The 19,527-nt window shown below is 66.0% G+C and overlaps 3 protein-coding genes across 3 annotated transcripts; all 3 read left to right on the top strand.

Moving 5' to 3' along the window:
- Positions 1 to 5: 5 nt before the first annotated feature.
- Positions 6 to 5,059, top strand: ABB37_09879 (hypothetical protein; the record flags this gene model as incomplete). The annotated part of the gene is made up of 1 exon (XM_015809543.1): positions 6 to 5,059. The coding sequence occupies exon 1, from the start codon at positions 539 to 541 to the stop codon at positions 5,057 to 5,059; it is 4,521 nt and encodes a 1,506-aa protein (XP_015651875.1). The 5' UTR covers positions 6 to 538.
- Positions 5,060 to 5,885: 826 nt separating this feature from the next.
- ABB37_09878 (hypothetical protein) lies at positions 5,886 to 10,685 on the top strand (the record flags this gene model as incomplete). Its single annotated transcript, XM_015809542.1, has 1 exon — positions 5,886 to 10,685. The coding sequence occupies one exon, from the start codon at positions 5,886 to 5,888 to the stop codon at positions 10,683 to 10,685; it is 4,800 nt and encodes a 1,599-aa protein (XP_015651874.1).
- Positions 10,686 to 11,124: 439 nt separating this feature from the next.
- ABB37_09877 (hypothetical protein) lies at positions 11,125 to 19,465 on the top strand (the record flags this gene model as incomplete). Its single annotated transcript, XM_015809541.1, has 1 exon — positions 11,125 to 19,465. The coding sequence occupies exon 1, from the start codon at positions 11,189 to 11,191 to the stop codon at positions 19,463 to 19,465; it is 8,277 nt and encodes a 2,758-aa protein (XP_015651873.1). The 5' UTR covers positions 11,125 to 11,188.
- Between the last annotated feature and the right edge of the window lie 62 nt (positions 19,466 to 19,527).

The raw sequence follows: 19,527 nt of genomic DNA, 5'->3' as shown, positions 1-19,527 counted from the left end.
CTTCAGCCCAATTCTGCCGCGTTCCGTATAGCGGAAACAGGCGAGCCCAACAAAAGTTGTAGGCGTGTGTTTTCGGCTCCTCCGTTGTGCTTCACGGGTAAGGTCTAGTTGGTATTTGCGGGCTCCCCGCGAGAGAAATCGGAGGAGCATTCATACCTCAACACACACACACACACACACACACTGCGCGACACGGTGTACGAGAGCGTCTGCAAAAACACATACAAGCACACAGCCATACACATCCAACGTTAAAAGCGGCCTTCACTGCAGAGAACGAAGGGCATTCCTTTCCCTTCTGTGACGCCTCGGCTTGTCGCTCTCCCGTGCGCGACTCCACAGAGCCCTCCGCGCGGCTTCTTCCCCCCCCCCCCGGACTGAGGATAAGCACCGTACCACTCTCTTAACCATTGCCTTCTTTCCACCCAGGAAGCTGCAATTCTCAAGAAGACACACACATACATATTCATATACATACATATACATATATAGTTAGAAGGATAGAAAACTCAAGTAGATATCGTGTACGAACTCAGCGATGCCTCCCTGCCAGCAATTCGAAGAGCGACTCGCCTCGCTCTTCGCCTTGGAGCTGCGACGTCAAGGCGTGCCGGACGTCGATGAGTGGCTGGACCGACTCCACACGTGCTGCAGCTACGTACCCACCGGCGCCAACGCACACGCCAGTAACGACGCGGCGAGTCTTACCTCGAGCTCGCGGCACAGGCCACCCGCGACGTGGGCGCTCGTGATGGACATGACAAATGTAGCTCTCGGCGACCGGCCTGCCGTGGCGCTCTGTGAGTCGCTGCTCAAAGTGGACGGTCCCAACGCGCGTGGGCGGTCGAATGAGATCGTGGAATGGCAGCTCGTGTGGCGCTGCTGCGGGCTGACGGACCGCGCTTTGCATCACCTGCAGCTGCTCGTGACGGGCTGTGCGAAGCTGGCGGCGTTGGACGTCTCTGCCAATGCGTTCACCGAAAGCGGCATCGCAAGTTTGCTGCACGCGGCGGCGGAGGTGCCGTGCGACGTGATCGTGGCGGACGACGTACGCGGCAGCGAGCTGAGCCATAGCGGCCGCAGTTACCCATCACGTGAGGTCAGCCCACCATCGACGTCAGCGTTCCGCATCCCCCCTGCTGCAGCGGGGGGAGGAGGAGAGGGGAAAGACAGCAAAGCTGATGACGCACCACAACCGCAGCAGCAGCAGCAGCAGCAGCAGCGAGGACCGATCGCCGCAGCTGGACACTCCCCGGTCGTCGCAACCGCGGCGACTCCGTCAAGTCAAAAGGAGCCTCCTACCGACATCGACGCGGGCAGCCAACGCAGCCTCTCCAACAAAGCGCCGCAACAGCAGCAGCAGCAACAGCAACAGCAGCAGCAACAGCAACAGCAGCTGCCGCGGTCGAACCGGCTGCTGCAGCGGTCTCCGTCGCTCACCGCCACCTCCGCCTCCTTCTCCCACTCGCAGCGGAGTTACGCCAGCGGCAATGCGCAAGCGCTACAGCGCAGACGAGAGGAGCTCTTCGGGCCGAGCTCGCCCGCCGCCGCCGCCGCCACGGCTTCTGTCAGCGCCTCCTCACCGGTGGAGGCCGAACGAGTGCCGGCGGAGCGCAACGCACCGGTGGAGAAAAATGCGAAGACCGCCACGATCGTTGCCTCAATGGAAGCCGCTGCGGTTGCTGCTGCTGCTGCCGCCGCTGCTGAAACACCGGCGGCGCCTGGGCCTCCTTCCCCTTCCTCCCCGGCACCGGCACCACCGACGTCAGCGCTCGATGGCAGCCATTCCCCCTTCCGAACAACCACCACGGCGCCACAGACGCCATCGGAGGCGAGTGGCGCGCGGCGTCGCGCAGCGCGTGGCGAGAATGGATACGGCGGCGAGGACGACGGCCAAAGCAAAGAAAGGACGACGAGGAGCGCCGACAGCGCGGCGGCGGCGCCATCGCGGGAGCCGTTTGAGGACCGCAACGACCGCCTCGACGTCACCGCCAACCTCAGTCCAACGCTGGACAGCGTGTTGGACCTCTCCGCCCTCACAACACGGGAGGGCACGCTGCGGCAGGCACACATGTTTGGCGGCGCCACGACTGTCTGGGATGTGTTGGACGCCTACGAGCAGGCAGCGGAGCAGCAGCAGTCGCAGCAGTCGTGGACGAACGCCAGCGTCGATGCGGCGCTCCGGGCGAGGTTGCCCGCCGCGTTGCTCGGAGGCACGACCTACAGCGCAATCACCGTACTGAACCTCAGTCGGAACCACCTAACGCGTCTCTGCCCCCTTCCCGCGACGCTGCTGCGGTTGGATGTCAGCTCAAACGACCTGACGGAGTTGGAGGGGCTGCACGCCTGCAAGGTGCTGACGGTATTGAACGCACGCCGCAATCACCTACGCGCGATCGGCGGCCTCGAGAGGAACCTCGGCATCGCGCACCTCTTCCTCGGACACAACCAGATCACCCTCGTTGACGGACTCGCGCACTTGGTGCTGCTGGAGACGTTCGACATCACATTTAATCAGCTGCGCACGCAGTCTTCGATCCGAATGCTGTCCCTCTGCTCCGCCCTGCGCCACCTCCTCATACGCGGCAACCCAGTCGTGGAGAGCGGAAGGGTGGGCTTTACGGCGGTGCTGCGCAATCTGTGTCCGACGCTGCTGGTAGTAGATGAGCAGCGCGTGAACAGCGCAAAGCTCGCCGACAGGGCGTTGATGCACCGGGGCTGGGGGCTTCCGTCCAACCTGATCAGCAACACCAACCCGACGACGACTGCGGCTGCTGCCGCCTCCTCCTTCTCCCCTCTTCACTATTCGGGGACGTCGTCGGCCTCGTCCGCGCTGGCCCACGTCGTAATGGGCCCGCGCAGCGGCGGTATTGGTGCCACCGGTGGTGATCGGTCTGTGGAAGGCTCCACCGCGTCTTCCCTCCCGTTCACGGCCTCACGTCGTCGCGAGAAGAGCGACGGGAGCGGTGGCCGCCGTCCAGCCCCCTTTGCAGCAGACGACGGCGCCGCGGACGAGCGCTCGATGGAGCTTCTGCGTCAGCTCACACGCGGCGTGACGGCCCCGACGGGCTACGGCGACTCTGCCAAGAGCCAACACGCCGCGCAGCACCTCGCCCAGCTAAAGAAGGCGGAGGAGGAAAAGGAAAAGCAGCAGCGGGAGTGGCGACTGACGGCCAACGGGCACCCACTGCGCGCGTTTGTGGTGAGGCAGCTCGCGGAGGAGTCGCGCAAGTACGTGGAGGACACGATCCTGCGACGTGTCGCCGCTCAACAGCAGCAGCTGCTGTCAGTTGGCGTGCACAGCAACGCGGCGGCGTTGATGATGGCACAGCACACGCCTGTCAGCAGAGAAAATGCCGAAGTCGCCGCACCGAAGAAAGGCGGCTCGATGGAGCGCCGCACCGATGCCGCTCCCCCACAGCCACAGGTGCAGCGTCCCATGATGGACGTCGTCGGCGGCGTGAACTCCCCCGCACGGTCCGTCACGCCGAAGGCAGCGGCAGCCGTTGATCCTGCGACCGCGGAGGTGCTCAGGCGCTACGAGCTGCGAAGGAAACCGCCTCGACGTCGCTCGTCGGCGGCGGCGCTGCCGAAGGTGGCCACGACGCACGCGGCACAGTTGCGGGCCGCCTCTGCACGACGCAGCTTAAGCGCTTCTGCCTCTCGTTCAGAGAGCCCGACACGCGCCGCTGCCGCAGCGGCAGCAGTAACTCCTTCTCCTCCTCTGGCCACCGCTGCATCCACTGTTGGTCCTGCGCGTGCACGTCCTCGTGGCCCGGGCGGGTCCAGGGCGCAGTCCACCCCCTCGCCGCCACCACCACCACCCCAACGCTTCTACGGCGGACACCCCGCTGACAATGACGGCGACGCAACGTTAGATGCCGTGTACGTGGAGGACCTGTGGAGCGGTGACCACCGTCTTGTCCACGAGGCCGGGTCAGAGGAGGGAGGTAACTCGTACGCCGCCCTGCACCTCGCTGAGAGGCACACGGCGGCCACGGCGAAGGCCGACAGCGCCATTGGAGAGGCGGAACTTGAATACTCGCCGATCGCGAAGGATCCACAGGCGCGACTGCTGGCCTCACTCAACACCACCGCCTCTCTCCACGAGCGCAGTGAGCACCGCGCACGTGCGGCGTCCGCCGGCCGCGCACAAGGCGTGTATAACACTCCTCCCCCCGCAACGGACCACCGGCGCCGTCATCCTCCTCCACAACCGACGCACATCAATGCGGCTCGCCGCAGCAATCTGGTTGGGGCCAGCGAGGCCCACCGCGACCCGACAGACGTGGAGGAGACAGCGATCTACCCAGCCAGCCGCAGCCACAGTCGCGCCTCTCGCGCAGGTAGCTCGCAGGCGTCACGGCGCCCCCCTTCACCCTCGTCGCGCGCCGCACCGGCAGCAAAAACAAGGCCGGCCGAAGCAGCCGCAGGAGGGAGAGGCAGAAATGGCGGCGGTGGTGGTGGCGGCCGCTCCGCACGGCACGTCGAGCAGACCCCCACGCACGCACCTCCGCCCACTCGCTCCCGCTCCCGCAGCCCGTCGCTGCAGCCGCTGCACATCGATGCTGAACAGCGCAATCGCGTGCAGTCGTGGACCTCCCAGCTAGCCGACGATGCAGCGGCGGTGCAGGAGGCGCTGCAGACCCTCGTGGAGCTGCTCGAGGCGCAGCGGCAGCCGAACCAGCCCTACCCGGAGACCAGCCGTGAGCTGCCGCCAACCTATGTGCAGGAGCGCCGGCGATGTGTCGACATTATCCAGCAAAGCGGCATGCTGGCCGACACGCAGGTGCCGATGGACGTAGTCGTCTACCACGGCTTCAGCAGGGCGGAGCTGGCGGGGGAGAAGGACCGCAGCACCGACGTCGTGCCGCGGGAGGGCAAGGGCGAGCAGACGTGGCTGCGGGAGGTCGGCGAGCGCGCGGAGGTGCTGCGCCTGCTGCATTTGCTAGGGGACGCCAAGACGTGCCTGCGCTACGTGTCGCTGCTGGTGGGCGATGGGCGGGAGAAGCTGCTGCAGCAGTACGTGGATCAACTCAAGGAAAGCCTGCGCACGTGAGGTGCGACAGGCGCCGGTGTGAACATACCGAGCGAGAGGGGGAGGGGGCGGGGGCGTGCTCCACCGCACTGCACCGCACCCAGAAAGGCGTGTGCGTTGTTCTTCGTCGCTTTATAACGCGCGAACACGTCAGCTGCGGTGGCCGCACGGTCCGCGGTATTGTCGTCTCTGTATTATTATTATTATTATTATTTGTCATTTCCTCATAGACGCTGTGTTGGGGGAGGGGGAGGGGGAGGGGCGAACTCACACGCAACGCCGAGTACGCTTGTGTACCCACCCACCCCACCCGCCCCAACTCCACCTCAGCTACCACCTTCGTCTCTCTCCACGGGCCGCCCATAATATATAGTGTAATCTGTGCCGTTCTTGTCGCCGTGCGCCATGTTCGCCACGAACTCGGATAGACGTTCTTTCAAGCCACCCCAGCGAAACGGGCGTTGCCGTCCTTGCTGCCGCGTGAGCGCCGGTCAGGCGTGCAGATTGGAAAGGAGCATGGTCGCCTCGGCGCTTCTCGGTTTCGCACGTGCAAAATATGTGCATATATATTATTTAACAGGCAGTGTGGCACGATGACGGCCTCGACGAGCACGCGGAGGGCTTCTCTGCAGCTCCGTGAAGGTGCATGTGTTTGCTTCGCTCTTTCAGCGTCTCTCCCCCGGCTCTCTCCCTCCCTGTTGCTGGCAGCTGTGTGTCCGTGTGTGTGTGTGTGCATGCCGCGGTGATGCGTCCGACGTGCGCAGCGAAACCGAGGTAAAATCGAAGGCAATCAGCAGACGGTTGTGGTCTTTGTATAGTTTACTATTATCATCATAAAGGCTTAATTATGGAAGTGGCAGGCGTTAGCGCTCGTCCGTGCGTTGTAGACGATGGCGGCAACAACGACGAGGACTGCGCTCATTCGCTGACTTCGCTTTCTTCCACCTCGACGACAAGCGACGGCAGCGCCTCAACGACCCCCTCCCGTTGTTCGCCTCCCGCATCACCAACTTCTTCTTCGTCCTCGTCGAGCATCTTCTCACAGCTGCGGCGAGTCGCAATGGATGACGGTGCTGACGAGACGGCGGAGGAGCTGCCGCTGCTGTGGGCCGCCGTGGCGGAGTCCGCCGCCGCGTCACCCTCAGGCGAGACGACGCCCACCAACGATCGCACTGCTGCTACGCGCACGGACGCCGCGTTGCACGCGCGATTTGTGTCGGAGGTGACGGCGCTGCTGTGGGGCGCCGACTACCCCCGCTGGATGGAGGAGTTGTGGACGCGGCACGCAGACGCCGAGGCGGACGAAGAGGAGCAAGAAGACGAGGAGGAGGAGGAGGAAGGCAGCGGTGGTGGTGGCGGTCGCGTTCGTGGAGGTGGAGTCACACCGCAGATGCCGCCGTCCGTGAACCACGGCGGACCTGCAGCGTTCGAGGCGGTGACATCCGCGCAGGCGAACACAGCCGGCGGTGCAGAAGCGGTAGATGGAGAGGAGTCACCACCATCACCGGCAGACCTGTCCGTCGAAATGCAGCAGGCGCTGGAGGCCCTTCACCTCTCCCTGCCACTTCGGGAGCCGCCAACGTCGGAAAGCAGAAGTGGCGACCCGCTGCTTTCGGGGCTGGCGTCATCGTCGGCACTACGCCGCCACCGCACGACGCGGGCCGTGCAGGGCACTGAAGAAGAGGAAGGCAGCGCGGTGGAGGTGCTGGCGCGGCACCTTATGCAGGACGCGCCGCTGCTGTGGCTGCGCCATCTGCTGGTACCGATGTACACCCAATGGACGCAGCTGCGCATGCACGCGCTGAACAACAACAGCAACGATGCCGTCTACGCCGCCGCCAGTGCAGGGCCAATGCCTCCTCCTCCTCCATCAGCCCCGTCATCGTCATTTCCCACTGCGTCGCCTCAGTGGGTGGAGGGGGCACTAACAATGCACCACCTCTTGCAGCGCCTCTGCACGTGCGGCATGCGGGAAGCGCTGCGTAAGGAGGCGTCGTTTGCGGAGGAGGCGCTTCATCAGGTGCGCCAGCTGCCGGTGGCGGAAGGGGGGAGCGATAGGCGTCATGACCACCGCAGCAACCTCAAAAAGGAAGGACCTGCTGCGGTTTCGTCCCCGTCCGCCTCCTCGTTGTCTTCCGCTGACGCGGCGGCGGAGCTGAAAGCAGAAGCGGCGCGCACAGCACTCCGCAAGGTGCAGCGCCGTCAGCGGCGGCACATCAGCGAGTTGCTGTGCTTCTCCGGCACGCTGGCCCGAGCAGCGCAGTCGTTCACGGTGCTCAGTGGCGGCGGCTTTACGCTGCTGACGGTGTTCGTGCTTCGGCTGTTGGGTCACGCACGCGCGGCGTGGGCGGAGTGGGCGCGCACGCGGACGGCTGCAGAGCTGGGCAGCGACGGGCCGCTGCGTTCGATGCTAACACGCAGCGCCGTTGTCGTGGAGGCTCCTGTGTCTGAGACACCTCGGCGTGATGTGCATCCGGGGAGAGAAGCCGCGGGGGAGGAGGAGGAGGACGAAGGCTCACAAGAAAGCCAGCAGCCTTCACGCAAGCGGCCTCGCGCAGAGCCGTGGACAACGCAGCAGCCCAGAGAGGACGTCGATGTGCCCGCCGTCGCCGACACCCTCGCAGCGCTGCGTCTTGTCATCACTGCGGCAGCGCGGCAGTACGCCGTGCAGCTGTGGCGGTGCTGGTCGGTGTTGTTCGGCTTCTACAGCGGTGGCCTCTACACGAACGACGCCGTGGCCGACGCGCTGGAGGCGGAGGCGCTCGAGGCGGCCGGCGTGCGTCGCATGAGCGCGGCGCAGCAGGCGCAGTGGCGAAAGGCGCGCCGCACCGCACGTCTTAAGCTGCACGCTCTGTCTGAAACCCATTGGCTGTGGTGCCAGAGCAGCACCGCCTACGTGGCGGCGGCCATGACAGACGTCCTGCGCGCGGAGGCGAACGACGAGGGCTCGACGACGGTGCTGTATCGACGCCTCATGTCCGAGGCGCTGCAGGTCTTCTTTCACGAGGTGCGCGACTCGCTGCGGCTGTACGGTCAGGCCGTGCTGGCGCTACGCAACGGCGGACTGCAGAGTTCAACCTCGATGGTGCCGGCAACGCTGCGATCGGTCACGGACAACGTGGTGGGCTTACAGGCCGCCTTTCAGCAGTTTCTCGCGGACTCGCTGCGTGGGGTGTCATCGACGCCGCCGATGGTCGATCCGCGCGAGTTCCGTGGGCGAGCCGGCGCCTTCCTGTGGCATCTCTATCCAGTGCTGCTGCGCACGCAGGAGCCGGAGGAGGTAGGGTGGATGAGCAGCAGCGACGGCACGTCGAGCGCGTTCACCACGGCCACCGGCGACGACGACGAGGCGGCCGTAGCCGCATTCAAAGAGCAGCATCACGCCCGCTGGCGCCGCAAAGGTGCGCAGCTGTCTGCGATGCTGCGTGACACGGCCACGCGCATGGAGTTGGTATTGCAGAGCGCAGAGGAAATGGATCTGTTATTCGCTTCTCCCGCAAATGCGCACCGCAGCAACAGTGACGGTGAAGGCGCCTGGCATGGGAGGGATGACGACACCCTCGGTGGCTACGCGGGTACGCTGCAGCTCTTTGAGGAGGTCGTGTTCGATGACGCGGCAGGGGCGCGCATCGCAGGCCCCATTACGGCGAGCGCACCTTCTGCGTTGGACACGTCGTGCTCGGTTCCCCCGCTGGACAGCGTGGCGAGTAATTTCACGTCGCTTTACGATGCCAGCGGCTTCTTTGTGCTGCAGCCGGAGCGGCAGCGCCTCTTCACCCGTCTCATTCAGCATCTCCGCCACGTCGTGATGCGGGGCACGGCGGGCGCAGAGCTCGACAGTGCGTGTGTGGCGTCGCTGCGACGCGACACGCGGCTTTGGATGCTGCTGTCGCACGGTGTGCTGCTGCAGCTGGAGCGGCGCGGACGCATGGCGCGCGAAGACGAGGCGCTGCTGGTGACGGGGCTGCTGCCGCTGCTGTCGGCCCTCAGCCACCGTGCCTCCTACTCGACGGTGGAGGACAACCGGAGTCGACCTCCCAAACAACACAACGACGACGACGGAGGAAAGGAAGAGAAAGGGACTGACAGCGTGACGGGCGATGCAGGGGCGTGGCCGGCGTGGGCCGATCCGGCGGCCGCACAGGATCTGCTTCTCCTCCTCGCCAGTGGTCTGCTGACGCTGCCGTGGAGCGTGGAGGAGCTCTATGTGACGGTACAGCGACACACCGCGCTGTGCGCCCGATACGGCCGGCAACCGTCGACCAGCGGCTCCGTGGCGCGCATGGCTCGGTGGTTCGACGGCGGCACCCGCACCGCAGACGGCGTTACTTCGGCGTTGCGTGATGTGCGCAGCGGCCCCGCAGCCACGCACGACATGTGGAGCCTATCGGGAGCGGTCCACTGCCCCTCCTCGCCTACCACTTCGGGTGCGGGGCACCGCGTCTCAGACGGCGCTGCCGCGATGGTCGACCTCCCGGCGGTGTGTGCGCAGATCGACGCCCAGCTGCGGCAACACGATGCTTTTCTTCGTCAGCTCCGCAGCGGCGGCGGCACCGACGGCGACGGTGGAGTGCAACGAAGAGAAGCGAGTACAGCGGATGACGTGTCTGCTGCGGGGTTGGGCGACGACGCAGTGGAGGGGTACATTTCAGCCGCGCTGGACCGCCACGCACGCGTGACCGCCGCCTTCACCGTCGCCGCCGACGCCTACGGCCTGCTCATCATCGTCGGCGCCTACCGCACGCTCAGCCGCGCCTTCTACCGCCTCCGCGCAGCGCTGGAGGAGCAGCAGCGGATGGCGCGGGAGGACGACACGGGCGAGTTTGTGGGCCGCGCTGCCACCTTCTGCACCTCCGACGACGTGGTTGTCTTCCGCGCCTTTATGACAGTGGTGCACCGCTGCGTGTTTGCGGACCACTGTCAGCCGATCGGTCTGCTGCGGCTGTGGCTCGGCTACGTGCAGCAGCTGTTCCTCTGCGTGGTTCCGTCGTCGTCTTCCTTGGCGAGTGGCGGCGGACAGACGCTAACGTTGATGCCCGGCAGCTGGCAGCGCCGACATCACGTCACGACGCTCTTCGGGGCGCGGGTGTACCGAACGGGGTGGCGGGCGCTGCAGCACGATGGGGAGCCGTCCTCGCTCACGCGGCTGCGGGAGGCGTTAGGGGAGTGCCTGGCGGACCTTCTGCTGATGCCGTTTTACGCGCCGGGCAGCGACCCCGAAAGCGATACCGAAGCCACAACAGCGGCCGCCGCCACCGCAGCCACGCTGTCCAGCATCCCAGACTCCGCAGACGACGAAGCAACGTCCGCGGCCGCCGCCTCGCCGCCGTTGTCGCGCGTGTCTGCCGTGCTGCAGCACACCCTTCCGCACGCCGTGTTAGAGGTGCTGTGCGAACTGCTCTCCGTCCCAGTTCATGTCAGCGACCCCAGCACAGGCGCCGCACCCACGCCCGGCGCTTCCTTTGCGGAGGTGGGGGAGGCACGCGGGCGGGCCATTGAAAAGAGTTTTCTCGGCTTGGCGGGCTTACTCGCCTTTCTCCGCCGCCTGGAGCTGCTGGTGGTGCCGGGAAGTCTGCGGCACCGCCGGCTGGAATTCCTGCTGCGGTGCCTCCACGCCGCCGCCGATGCCGCCGCCGTCGGAGTGTGAGCGCCGCGCGCATCACCGCGGTCATGTTGGAAAGAAACTAGAAAGAGAAATCGCTGGGAGGAGCGACGACGAAGAAACACCCGCGCGCCTCTCGCCGCCTTTAACGAGCTACAAGCGATTGCAGCGAGTACCACTTCTTCTTCTTACTGCTGCGTTGAACAGCAGCGTTGACGCGTCAACGGTGCTCACGGCGCTGACGTACGTGCGGGCTCCCTCACACGGCACGCGCATCGCACCTCCACCCTCCAAGCACAATTGAAAGACGCACCCGCACACGCACACGCAGCGTTCTCGCCCACCTTCTCCTTCCCCTTTCCATGCGGCTTTCCTGCTGCGTCCGCTGACGCTCTGCACTTCCACTCCTCCTTCACCCCTCCCCTCCAACTTTGGGCTCGTCGTGCGCCGCTTCCCATCGGCCCATCCATCCGCACGGCAAGTAGAAGAACGAAAACGCCAACGGCACTTTCTTTGTAGAGAACCACAAACCAGCAAACAAGACGGCGATGAAGCGAACTTCCTTAGAGCACGACGCTGACGAGTCGCCCGCTAGTTTTCGCGCCGAGAGCGACGTCAACGCGGCTCTTAAGCCGCTGCACCTGCGCTCTCCCCAACCAAGTCCGCCCATCTCCCCCGACAAACCCCGGCAGCAGCAGCGCGCGTCTACCGCGTCCTCCTCTCCCTCGTCGTTGCGCCGCTCAGAGAGCGTTGCCGGCAGCACGGCGCTACCGAGTACACAGAGCAGCGGCGAGGAGAGGACGCCGTCGCAGCGCGCGGGCGCTGCTCGGGCTGAACCGACGGGCACTGCGGAAGATGCTGCCGCCGCCACCGGTGCTGCGGCGGCGGATTCACGCAACAGCGGCGGTGGTGAAGGGGGCGAAAAGGAGCTGGGCGTCGACGATCTTACGCTGCATCAGCGGCGGCTCTACCGGCCCGAGGTGCGCTCCTGCGGACACCCGCAGCCGATCTACCTCCGCGTACCCGTCGGACAGCGGACTGCACACCCACCACCGACGCGGCCTTCCGCTTCTCGTTCCCCGCCTCCCACGCAGGATGTGAGAAGGAGCGGCCCGCAAACGAAGGCACCGTCGGACGCGCACGCCGACGGAGAAGTGGAGGAGGCCACAACGGCAGCGGCAGCACCGGACACGCGGATAGAGGAATCACCGGCTGCGGCTGCGATGCCGAACTGGACGACGCGTCCTGCACCGCCGCCACCATCGCCGTATGCCGTGGAGAGCGCGCGTGCGTCCAACGCGGCGGAGTCGCTCGTCGATGTTCCGCTGCGCGTCCCGGCGGTGCCGCCGCCGCCGCCATTGGCTTCCCCCAGCGCCGGGCGAGACGTGCGAGAGGATCAAAAGAACCGCAACGGCGATGATGGTGTCGCTGACGTCGACGATGAGGACGCAGGCGAGCACGACAGCACGCCTCTTCCGCCGCCGGCACAGCGAAAGGAGGAGTCGCCGTTGCCGTCTGCAGCAGCGGCAGTGCAGCGCCGCTTTCAGCACCTTCGGGCCTCGTCCTCGTCCTCGTCCTCGTCCTCCTCTTCCGCCGCTTCAGAGAATTCGCTCCTCAAGTCGCCTCCTTCGGGGACGGAGCGCACCATCGATGTCGATCTAACGTCGATGGAGCACGACCCGAGTTACCCGTCACGACGCTCTTCTCTACCGCCGCAGCAGCAGCCATCGCCACCGCCGCAGCCTCATCCACAGCAGCAGCAATCTCGAAATGCCGACTTGGCGGCCGGCGTGTCCGACCCCACACCGCTGCATCGCGTTACGGCGTCCTCCTCCCCACACCCCTCGGAGGAGATCGAAGAGGAAGGAGAGGGCGGCATCGCGGCTGCGGGCGTCTCCGCGGACGATCAGCAGAACGTGGTGGAGGTCGATGCGTCGAAAGCGGCGGAGCAACTCGACGCGCATCGCCCTCACCCTTCGCCGACGAGCGGCACCCTTGGGGATGAAAATGACGGCGCGGCGACGCCAGAGCCGTTTGCAGGTTCACCTTTAAGTGGTTCCGCACCGCCTCCGTCTGCAGCGAGTTCTTCGTCGAGCACCAGCCGCCACATGAGCAGTTCACACGGCGGTGTAGAGGCGGCCAGCAGCGAGGAGCAGCCCCTACAACACCCGCCGCCGATGCCGCTGCTGTCCGACGGTGAGGTGGACGTGACGGACGTCGAAGAGCTGTCGGATCGAGACATGATAGACGCAGAGGAGGACACGGACAGCGATGGCGATGCGGATGACGGCACGGCGGTGAGGGAAGATGGCGAGCAAGCTGCTGCCGCTGCTGCTGATGATGATGCTCCAGCAGCCGCCATAGATGCCGAACGCAATCGCGCTCTGCTGACGGCGGGTGACGCCTCGCGTACCCCTCTGCTGTCCTCTCCGAATGTGGTGGATGTGCCTGCGCGGACCTCCCCTGCCAGCGAAGGCGGCGGTCGTCCGTCCACGAAGGTCGCACCGCACCCTACGGCAGAGGGCGGCGTGTCTCGCCAGCAGGCACCGTCCCGTCCTCCGCGGGAGGCATCGAATCAGCCAGATTTCATGAAAGGCGCAACCGGCAGAACGCACGGCGACGCCGACGATGACGTGGACATCGCCGATGCGGTGCGGCGTGCGACAGTGCAGGAGCCGCCACCGCGAGAGCTGCGGCAGGCGAGCGACGACGGTGCACCACCGGCCTTCTCAACGGCCGCAGGGAGCGAAGAGGCGGCAAAGAGGAGCGGTGATCGGGTGGGTGCTGGAAGTCCGACAGAGACGACGGCTCGCGCGACGGCAGCGGCAGCAAACAGCGAAGACCACAGCGATGCGGATGCCGTCCAGCCTGCTGTGGTGCCGCCGACGGTAGTCGTGGAAGAAATACTGAACGACGAAACCGCCAAAGATGAGGCGGACGCGGAGGACTTCACGGCAGCGGCCGCAGCAGCCATCTCTCCCGTGGTCGTGGAGGACGTGACGGAGGGCGACAACACAACCAGCCAAACCACCGACGCCGCGGCTGCACAGCCGGCAGAAGCAAGACACGCGCCGGCGGGCATGGTCGTGGAGGAGGGAGAGGAAGAGGGCAGCAGCGCAGCGGACGAGCCCGTCGGCTCCTCTGCGGCTGTCTCGGAGGTGTTGACGGAGGCAGCGGCGGCTCGCACGGGCGCGTCGGAGCGGAACATGCGGGGTGCGGAAACCCCGGACAGTGCTGGCGGCACGCCGCTTGCGGCTGCGGCGGCGGAGCTTCCACAAGTCCAGAGCAGCGACCGCCGCCGCGGAGTCGACACCGCGGCGGCGAGTGACGCGAAGGAAATCGACTTTGGGTCGGAGGAACGGCCACCCGACAACGCTGAGCACACAGCCCCTTCACCAACTCTTTCACAGCCCGCTTTCACAGCCGCAAGCACCATGGCATCCGCGGAAGACGCGTGTCTGCTTCAACCGCCAGTCACCGAGCCCCTCACGCGACGGCCGGTCGCGCCGGAGGAAGAGGACGGCCGGCAAGAGGAGGAGCCTCACCCACACCACCACACGGACTCGCCAGCGGCGCAAGAAGCCGCGACGACCACCACCACCACCGCCACCGCGGGTCCTCCTCCTCCTCCACGGAACGCCCCGCCCACCCGCACGGCACAACGGACCTCTGCGCTGTCACACCCGAAATCCTCTCGTTCTTCGGCATCGTCGTCGTCGTCGTCATCCGCTTCCAGCTTTAAAGCGTACCACGTTGTCGCGCCGCGTCACAGTCTGCCACGAGCGGCTGTGGGACATGAGGACTACCAAACCGTAGATGGCCGCAGTCCACGCACCTTCTCTGTTGCTGATGATGCTGCTCGTGATGATGCTGCAGTAGATGAGTTCTATCGCAAGCAGCCTCGTGCGGTAGAGCAAATGGAGGGAGCTGACTCGGCCGTTGAGGTCGCCGGCAGCGATGCGCGCGATGTCGTACACGAGGAAGTGCAGCAGCAGCAGCAGCAGCAACGTGGCGCTTTCCGTTCTCGTCGTCCGCACGTCGCGCGCGACCTCCTCGACGATGTGGAGTCGCTGAGCGAAATAGAAGACGTAGAGGTGGAGGACGACGATGCGACGCTGGTGGGGAAAGATTACAGCGCCGTCGCTGCTGGTCCGGCTGATCAGCGCCGCGTGATGCCTGCACCTCTCCCACCACTACAGACGAAGAGGAACGGCGATGACGAGGTGGTGGGCGAGTACGTGCGCCAGCATCGTGCGGCGGATCTGGCGGTCGTGCAGGACCTCGAAAGAGACGGCCGTCGTCGCATCATGACGGACATGCTGGAGGAGCGGGAAGTCATTCTGCGCGAGGAGACGGCAGCCTTCACCGTGTTGTCGCTCATGACACACCGCCATCGCAGAGGCAGCAGCGAGGGGAGAAGCAGCGTGGGAGTGCAGAAGCCCCCACCGACGCTGGCGGCGGCAGCAGCGGCATCGATCGTATCGCCGCAACGCTCCCCACAACAGCTGCTGCCGCCGTCTCCTCCCGCGCCGACGAGTCGAGAGGAGGTGCAGGAGTTGCTGCGCACGCGCGGCATCCCGGGCGGGGCATCACCGGGCGTCGTGCGCGGTGCAGCGCTGCTCACGGATGAGTTGCTGTGTCGCGAGGTCATTGAAGACGATGAAGTCCGCGCGCGCACGATGCTGCGGCGACTGCGGCAGTGCGAGGCGGACGCCTTCTGGCCCTCGCCTATTTGCGTGCACGAAGCGCTGGCCTGGCAGCGCCTCTGCGAAGACGAGCGGGTGGCACGTCAGCGGGTGCGTGCCCTCGACGGGTCTGTGGACGAGGAGATCAACAACTTGCTGCACATCAGCCGCGAGCTCGCGATGTGTCGGATGGCGGAGGAGGAGGAGCGCCGCGAGGTGGTCGAGCGGGCGGAGCAGGCGGGGCGTCGGCGGTTGTACGACCTACACCGCAGCGGGCTCGCGGCACGCCTGCGGCAGAAGCAGCTGCTGCAGTCAGCCGTCGACATCGCCTTCGCCGACGCGTTGGATGACGTCGCGTTTGAGGAGACGCAGGACCGTGAGGGGCTTCGTATCGCGTCCATTCGGGCGTGGACAGCGCTGTTGGAGTCGCCGAGCGGCACGGCGATACGACAGCAGCAGCAGCGGCAGCGAAGAGGAGAACGAGGCCCTTCACACCGGCACGACGACGCAGAGTCGTTGGAGTCCGAACCAATCAGAAAGCTGAAAGAACGCGCGTCTGCGCCACCGTGTCAGTCGGCGCAAGCGAGCGCGACGGACGCAGCAGAGGAGGGCGTTGAGGTGCTTGATGACTCGAACAGCAGCAGCAGCGATGATGACTACATCATCCTCCTTCACCCCGACGGTAAGACGAGAGCGACGCAGGAGGACGATGTTGCGCCGGCACCCGATGGAGATGTGCACGCCCGCTCGTCATCTTCGCCGTCTGCTGCGTCGTCTTCCGCCACGTCGACGTCCTCCTCCGACGCGGCGGTGTCCGTCTCGATGGAATCTGCCGCTGCCTCTGTCGACGCCGGCAGCGCGAACCACCACGGAGACAATGCTGATCTCGGCCCCGCACCACATTTTTTTCAATGGGACCCGACGTCCAACTCCAATCCGTCGCCGCACACGTCCAACGACCACCCGTCCCAGTCGCAGCAGCAGCAGCAGCAGCAGCGACCGCAGCAGTTGCATTCCACGTCCTCGCCGTCCCCGCATCTGACCAACATGACTTCCTTCACCGCTAACACCACCACCAACACCACCACCGCGTCCTCGAGTGGGCTGATCGGGCAGAAAATGCCGAAGGCGGTGAGCGCAAAGAGTGCGGCGGGCGTCAGTGCGACGACGACGGAGAGTCGGCGATCACCGACGCTGGTGCTGCCGACGCGGCAACAGCTACAAGCGCAGGAAGGCATCAGCCCCGCCGAAGCCAGCGCCTTGCTGCACGCGCTGCGTTGTGCGGAGGACGCAGTGCGCGAGACACGCCGTCGCCCGAAAGCTGCTCCGTGCTCCTCTTCTTCTTCTTCGCAGAAAGCAGCGGAAGGTGAAGAAGAGACGGCGGAGGCGGACGGCAAGCAGGCGACGCACCACCATCACCACCACCGCCATCCGCACTCACACAAAGAGCAGGCGGTTGCGAACGAAGAAGACGGAGACGGCGAGGCGGCAGGGAAGCCCGCAGAGGAGAAGACGCCGAAGCAGCCAAGTGCGCTCCAGCCGGATTCAGCGGAAGCGGAGGCGGCGGTCAGCGCGCCATCGCCGGAGCGCCCCACACACGGGCGCACCTCGCCCGCCCTGCCGTCGTCGTCGCGGGGCAGTCCGTTCTTCATCACTCGTCACACCATCCCCTGCTCCCTACGCCGCTCCCCCGCGCAAGGCTACGACGCCCTCGTGCGCAAGTACACCTCTCCCTCGCCGCCGTCCGGCCGTCGAGCATCACCCGCGACAACAACGGCGGCGGCGTTGAAAGGACGGGGCGTGCTGTCGCCCCCGTCGGCCCCCGTCTCGGCCCGGTCGTCCGCCGCGTCGACGTCACCGCGGCGCTACCGCGACCGCGACGTGTACGTCTACGACGCGGCGCAGACGCGAAGACCCTCGCCAGCGACGCGTGGGCGATCTCCAGGTAGGGAGCGGTTTCCATGGGCCCCCTCAGCGCCGCGTGCTCCTTCTCGTTGCACTGTAATGGAGGAAGAGGAGGGCAGCAGGAGCAGCGGGGTGGACACGCGGTGTGCGGAGCAGCCTGCCATCTACGCAGCGAAGGGCGGGATGCACCTCGACCCGGATGCGCAGCAACAACACGCGACTGTGGCGGATATCGTCGAGGATGATGATAACCACGACGCCACGCAGCAGCAGCAGCAGGCGTCGACAGCGGCAGACAGCGGCGAGCCGTCGGTGATACGCACGCCAGCACGGGAGGTCTTCCCGCCCCGCCACGGCAACATGCACCGCGCAGAGAAGTCCGTGTCTCCATCGCCCATCACCTCCCACTCAGCAAACCCATCTCCCCCGCTCGTGTGGGACTTCGCTGCTCTGCGGCCGGCGCCGCCACCGACGGTGATGGAGATCGTCTCGGGCAGTTGCGTCCCACCACCGCCGCCGCAGATGTCTCTTCTCGCCGCCCACGACGTGTCTCTCTCGCCTCTGAGCTCACCGGGTCGGGTGGCCGGTGGCGGAGACGCGCGACTTGCGCCTTCGCACGCGGCACCGACGGCGGCGTGGACGTCGCAGGTGGAGCAGAAGCGGCTCGATCGGCTTCAAGCGATGCTGCTAATGAACCACCACCACACCGACTCAACGGTAGACGGTACGGTGTCGATGGTAGCGGGGGGTCGCAGCACGGACGCACCGGGGGGAGATTCCTCCTCGCCTCACAATCGTGATAATACGAGTAGGAATGCAGTGCAGTGCGGCTGCTCGCGACGACGCCTGCAGGAGCCGTCCGGCCCGCTGCTCATCACGCGTCTGCCCTTCGAGAAGGGGCCGGGGGTGTGGCCCTCTGCCCTGAGCGAGCGGGACCGCAGCGGCCCTTTTGGTGCAGCAAAGATGCATGCGTCTGCTGCTCCGGGGTTGTCGTGCGCTGCCACCGCACGCGGGGGACGAGGGGAGGGAGGGATCACCGCCTCGCCCCACACCCCTCCGCGTGTTGAGGCGCACGTGGTGGCCACGACGTCGCTGCCGCGCAGTCGACGCCGCCGCGCCGCCGCGATGACGCTCGAAGACGCGTTTCGGCAGGCGGCCCGCAGCGGAGACGTGGTGCACTTGCCCACCACGGTGGCAGAGCTCTTACGCGGACCCCACCACATCCATCTTCCCGCTCCAGCTGCGTTGCCGCCCGCCAACGGCAGCCTCCACGACTGCGGTGACGATGATGCGGGAGACCAACCAGAAGACGAGGAGCAGCGAATGCAGCAGGAGAGACAGCGAGGATCGCCGACCCTCGCACGGCGTGGCGGCCCCCAGCGGAGCTACAAGTACGTGGATGTGTTTTACAAGCAATCGTCGTACGTCGCGTCACCGCAGGAGAACGCACGCGCCAGCCGCACACCAGCACCGGCGACAACAGCAGCCATCTCGAAGGCGCAGCAATATATTGAAGAACGGTGTGCGGCGGTGCAGCTGCGCGAGGCACACCACGAACTTCGAGAAGCACTCCGTCCACGAGCACCACCTTCTTCGACATCATCCGCAGCAGCAGCAGCAGCAGGGAGGAGGAGGACTCCCTCTGCGGCAGCGCCGGCGTCGCGCTCAGATCGGGCCGGTCGCGCCAACGAAAGCGTGGGAGAGTCGGCGGCGGTGGCGGAAGCGGACGAAGCCGAATGCTTCTTCGACGATGACGACGTCGTGTTCTGCTCCGCGGTGGCGAGTCGGGTGGGGCGAGAGCGTGCAGCTGCACAGCGTCGCCGCGGCCAACCCCCACCCCCACCTCGGTCTGATGTTCTGCCGCGCACGGCACGCACGCGGACGTCCACGCAGCGCATGGCGCCTCGACGGTCACCGCCGCCTACCGCTGCAGGTGCCGAGAGTCCACACCCACACCCGTCCGCACAACAGCCGCAACGAGCCAACGGTGCATCGTCATCCACGCAGCCGTTCCATCTAGACATTCCGGCTGGCTACCGAGTCTTTCAAGCGCCGTCACCGTCGTACCTACAATCGCGGACGCCGTCGCAGCCGTCGCCGTTCGCGCAGCGCGCATTGAGCCCGTTTTACTCGCCTCCCGGACGTCGAAAGGATTCCCAGCGAGCTGCAGTGGCAACAAAGCGCTGGTACGCCGCGCCGACGCCCTCTCCATTGCAGCCGTACCAGCAAATGTGATGGCGAAGGTGCGATGCGTGCGTGTTCCTTCTTATTATTATTCCTGTTTATGGAGAGCTAGA

The sequence above is a fragment of the Leptomonas pyrrhocoris genome (genome assembly GCF_001293395.1).
Source record: "Leptomonas pyrrhocoris isolate H10 chromosome Unknown, whole genome shotgun sequence".
Classification (NCBI taxonomy): Eukaryota; Euglenozoa; class Kinetoplastea; order Trypanosomatida; family Trypanosomatidae; genus Leptomonas; species Leptomonas pyrrhocoris.
This window is presented reverse-complemented; position numbering and strand designations above follow the sequence as displayed.